The sequence below is a fragment of the Lathamus discolor genome, chromosome 7 (genome assembly GCF_037157495.1).
Source record: "Lathamus discolor isolate bLatDis1 chromosome 7, bLatDis1.hap1, whole genome shotgun sequence".
In the NCBI taxonomy this organism is placed as follows: Eukaryota; Metazoa; Chordata; class Aves; order Psittaciformes; family Psittacidae; genus Lathamus; species Lathamus discolor.
In genome coordinates this window covers 22,368,589-22,373,206 of record NC_088890.1, presented here as the reverse complement: position 1 = coordinate 22,373,206, position 4,618 = coordinate 22,368,589, and the positions used below count along the sequence as shown (strand labels likewise).

At 63.0% G+C, this 4,618-nt stretch overlaps 1 protein-coding gene across 1 annotated transcript; it reads right to left on the bottom strand.

The window, feature by feature from the left end:
- Window positions 1-460: 460 nt before the first annotated feature.
- On the bottom strand, window positions 461-3,775 carry BARX1 (BARX homeobox 1). The gene is made up of 4 exons (XM_065687474.1): window positions 3,521-3,775; window positions 1,543-1,831; window positions 1,338-1,422; window positions 461-1,017 (listed from the first exon to the last, which is right to left on the bottom strand). The coding sequence occupies exons 1-4, from the start codon at window positions 3,723-3,725 to the stop codon at window positions 853-855; spliced, it is 744 nt and encodes a 247-aa protein (XP_065543546.1). The 5' UTR covers window positions 3,726-3,775; the 3' UTR covers window positions 461-852.
- Between the last annotated feature and the right edge of the window lie 843 nt (window positions 3,776-4,618).

Genomic DNA, 4,618 nt, shown 5'->3' with positions numbered 1-4,618 from the left:
TGAGCCGAGCCGCACTTCAGGACGGACGGATAGACAGACGGACAGACAGAGAGGATCCATGCGCGCCTCGGCACCCGACGGGAGAAGTGACTGGCTCGGTGATGCTGCGGACCGGGAGTGATTTGCTCTGACTTGTCAGCCCCCCTGCTACCCTCTGCGGTCTGAAAAAAAGCACCATTTAGGATGCGCAGCGCGGAATCGAATTAACTGATTTGACAGCAATTAACGTATCTTTAAAACGCGAAAGCATCCGAATTCCCCGAGAAAATCTGCCCGCGAGCTCTTGCCTCTCCCGGCAAAGGCCAGACAGGAAAAACGACTGGAGAATCTGGCCCGGTACCGGCTTCCGTCTGTCCCTGTGGATCTGCCTACGAACTTGGACTCGGCTCTCTAACCTGCCTCCGCGGGGGAGAAGAAATAAAAGAATAAAAACAATCAAAAGCATTACACATCTCAGAGCAAAAGTTCATAAAATACTTTATTGAAATAAAGTAAATATCTTCGCATTAATAAAACCGATCATAAAATGCAGTTTTCGAATAACTAGGGGCACCACAGGGTTTTAGACAGCGAGTTAGATGTGTCAGATGGGATCCAGTGTCCTCCCGGCCCTTCCGGGCCCTCGCACACAACACCGGCGGCCGTCGCACAGCGCTCCGCGGGCGCGGAGAGGAGCGGCGGGGGTGCAACCGGCCCAAACGCTCAGTTCACCGGAGGCCGAAGGCGACCGTCGCCATTAACTGAGGCCGCCCTTCACCCCCGTTCCGCCGGAAAGGTGCGGGGCCGGCCGCGGGCTTGGCGGGCAGCGCCCGAGGGGCGGCGGGGCCGTCGGGGGGCCCCAGGCCGTCACACTCACTCCTCCTGGTTGACCTCGGCCGGCGAGCTCAGGCTCTCGGGCGGCTTCTCGGCGTCCCGGGCTCGCTCCTGCTCCGAGAGCTGCTCGCTGCTGGGGATGGAGTTCTTCTTGGGGCGGCCCTTGGGCTTGGTGGGGGACTCCAGGCCTCCCCCCTGCAACACCTGCGGAGCGGGGATGGGGCAGAGGAGGAGGGAGGCACCCCGATAAAACCGTGCTGCCGCCGTGAACACCCCTCTCCACCCCTCCAAAGCACCGCTTCCGGGCAGCAGCCAGGGGAGCAGCCGAGGCTGCCGGCGTGGCTCTTCCCGGGTACCGAGCTGCAAGGCCGGGCAGGCCTGGACTGGGAAAAGGGGTGTCCTTAAGACCGGTTTTTAGTATCATTATTATTAGTAGTAGTATCTTTCAGGCAGGGCTGTCCCGCAGAAGGACAAGCCCGCTGGGCGCGGTGCCGTGCTCAGAAGGGGCGGACTCGGGCACTTACTATTTTCTTCCATTTCATGCGCCTGTTCTGGTACCAGGTTTTCACCTGAAGCTGACTGAGCCCCAGCGATTCGGCCAGATCTATTCTGCGGGCGAGACAGAGAGGCAATGAGCCCCGGCAGCTTTGGTCTCGGCTGGCAGGCTTACTGTTTCTTCGGGAAAAACGGGTCCCCGTCTCGTCCCGCCCCCGGTCCGCAGGGTCCTACCTGTCGGGCGTGGAGAGGTATTTCTGCTTCTCGAAGCGCTTCTCCAGCCCCATGAGCTGCAGCTCGGTGAAGACGGTGCGGCTGCGGCGGCCCTTTTTGGCCTTGCTGCCCGGCTCCGGGGGCCCCGGCTCCAGCTTGCCACGAAGGTGCAGCTCCAGAGGGAGATGAGGCGAGGCGGAGCCGCCCTGCAGCCCCGAGCCGGCCGCAAGCAGCGCCGAGCCCAGCCCCGAGCAGCCCAAAGGAGCCAGCGGAAACTTGAACACGGCGGCCGGCTCCGCCTTCAGCACCGCTGCGGGAGACAGGGACCGTCAGCGTCGACAGCCCCCGGCCCGGCCCCCGCGGACCCCCGGGGCTGCAGGGTGCTCGCCTGCCCCGCGGATCCGACCCTGACAGGAACCCGGGGTCCTTCTCCTTCCGCGGCAGCGAGCCCCCGAGGCCGGCGGCTGCGGGACCAGCGGCGGGGATCGGGGCCTGCCCTGCCTGGGTCCCCCCGCTCCGCGGGGCAGGGTCACGCCTTGCCCTCCAACCGGCAGTTTCTAATTAGAGAATGACTCGAGGGTTACAAGTGGAAACAGTTTAAATCCCCCGAAAGCGTCCCCCTCCAGTGCCACCCGACAGCTGCCCGCGGCGGCGGCGGGGCCCGGGTACGGGCCCGGGGCTCCCTCACGAGTATTCGTCAGGACATTTTCTACCGGGGAACAATTTCTATACCTCTCCGTGAACCGCAGCCCCACGGTTTTCCCGTGGGGGCAGGGAGCAGTTCCCGGGGAGCCCGAGGAGGAGGATGCAGATACTTTCGACCGCGGCCTCGGCCACGCAGCCATCCCGCAAGCCGGGGGACTGCTGCCTGCCCGGCCCCGCTCCGCTCTCCCCGGCCCCGCTCCACCAACTGGCTGCAGCCCCGGAGCGAGCCCGGTGGCTTGGAAGGGCCTTTCCGACGAGTCCGTGCGGGCTCCTTCCCCTCGGCCTAGGCTGAAACTACCTCTTTCACTTCTTACAGGACCTGATCCTGCTCCCGCTGAACCCAGGCCGTGAGGCCTAGAGAGAACCTTGAATCGGCTCCACCATTTCGAATCGTTCTGCCCATCTTAAAAACCACCCTGATCTACAGAAATTCTAACGTCTTGCTGTGGGGATGACGCTTTCCCCTTTCTCTTTCAAAAGCAGAGCGAGAACTCGGGATCCTCCTATTCCGTTCTTTTCTACGGTTAAAAAGCTATGTCTCCGCAGATGGAGATGGCTTGGGGAAAGGAGAACTTTTGCAATTGCACATTAAATGCTGGCGTTTGAAATGTGTTAAATACTGGCGTTTAGCAATAAAACAACTATTAGTTAATAAACTGCATTTGTCCTAGATACTGTATCAGACTGCACAGACCTCGCTGGCTCCCGCTTTAAATAAATATATATAAATACTACATATTAATACTATATAATTATTACACAAAAGTACTATATATAAATATTTCTGCATTATATATAAATATTGTCTATTATATATTTAAGATATAAATTAATATATATGTCGGGTATCCAGCCAAATCTGTGTCTGCAGAGCAGCCCTACAGACACAGACCCCGCTGCGCAGACTCCAGCAATTCACACCTCATCCGAAAACACGTAGGAACACTCGCTCAACAACAGCGTTCTCCCCGTGGAAGTCAAGGGCCACGCTCTGCAAGCGCCGCCGGAGCCTGCAGCCGCTCCCTTCGTGTCAGGCTCCCGGCTGGAGCCTCCGCGGCGCGGCCGAGAGCCGGCGGGATGCGCACGGCCCGCAAAGCCCGGCAGGTATTTTTTAAGGCAAAATTCACGACTTTTTCTCTTCCGGGAACCGGCGCTAAAACGCGCTCGAGTCCATCAGCGGCAGAAACCTCCCCGCCTCGCCGCCCCGAGCCCGCAGCCGCTCCACCCCGGTCGCGGGAACCCCCGGGGCTCGGTGAGGGCGCGGGGTCTCCCCCTGCTCCCCCTGCGGACGTACCGAGGTGATTGTGGTATGGCCGGGCGGAGAGCAGCGCCTGTACCCCGAACTTGAGCAGCTCCCCGGCCTGCGCGGCCCCTTTGGCGTCAGGGGGGTCGGTGAGAATCTCCTCGATCATGAAGCTGCGGTAGCGATGCGAGCGGTGGTCGGGGAAGGCTTCAGCCGGGAAGTAGTGCGCGGCCCCCAGCTCCAGCGGGTGCTGCATCGTCGCCGCCGCCCTGGGATCGGGGCAGGGGGGAGCCGGGGCCGCCCTAGCGCAGCCCCCCGGCCGGCAGCCGGGCAGCGGGGCGCCCCGCGGGGGCTCTGTCCATTGCCCCGCAGCCCCTACCCTGCCCCTGCGGGCCGGGCCCGGCGAGGACCCCCCAGAGCGAGTGGCCCGGGACCGCCCTGAGCAGCGCGGCTGACCGGAGCCGTTACCGCCGCATGCACACGGGGCGCAGCACCGGGAAGCGTCTCTCCGCCTCGGGACGAAAGGCAGTGGCCTATTATAACCGCCGGCCCCGGCGGGGCTGTCAGCGCTGCGGGGGGAGGGCGCGGGAGGGGCTGCGGAGGAAGGAAGGGGCCGGGGCGGGCGAGTACCTGGAAGCGAGAGGTTACAGCAGAGCATTTGATCCCCTGCCATATAAAGCAAATTATCCTTTCTGCCAGCCGCGGGAGAGCAGGCACCCAAACAAGCGCTGACCCCTTTGGAGCGCAGCTCCGGCCCCATCCCCTCCCCAGTCTTCAGCCCTAGACCCGGCCTCATCCCCTTCCCAGTCCCCATCCCCGGCCCCATCCTCGGCCTTGTCCCCATGCTCATCCCCGGCCCAGTCCCTATCCCTATCCCTGCCCTTACACTTACCCCCATCCCAGTCCTCGTCCATGCTCCTTGACGGGGAGCCGTGGACACACGGAGCCCCCAGTGCACCTCGCCCCGACCTGGCCGCGCCTCCTGTCCCCAGGACCGGCTCCCCCCGGGGTCCAGCCCCGCGTGCCCGGCCGTGGACCCGCACGTCCTTTTCGTCGGGGAAGGGCTTACCCCCCCGGCACCACCGGCGGCTCGGAGCAGCGGGGCAGCCTTAGTGCTGCGGCCGGCGGGAACCCAGGGCCCGGAGGAGC

Excerpts from the sequence above, each read along its gene's own strand:
- BARX1 (XM_065687474.1), bottom strand. The coding sequence starts at position 3,725 with ATGCAGCACCCGCTGGAGCTGGGGGCCGCGCACTACTTCCCGGCTGAA. Across the intron at positions 1,832-3,520 it reads GCCATACCACAATCACCTCG|CGGTGCTGAAGGCGGAGCCG; the intron begins GTACGTCCGCAG and ends TGTCTCCCGCAG. Across the intron at positions 1,018-1,337 it reads GCATGAAATGGAAGAAAATA|GTGTTGCAGGGGGGAGGCCT; the intron begins GTAAGTGCCCGA and ends CCCGCTCCGCAG.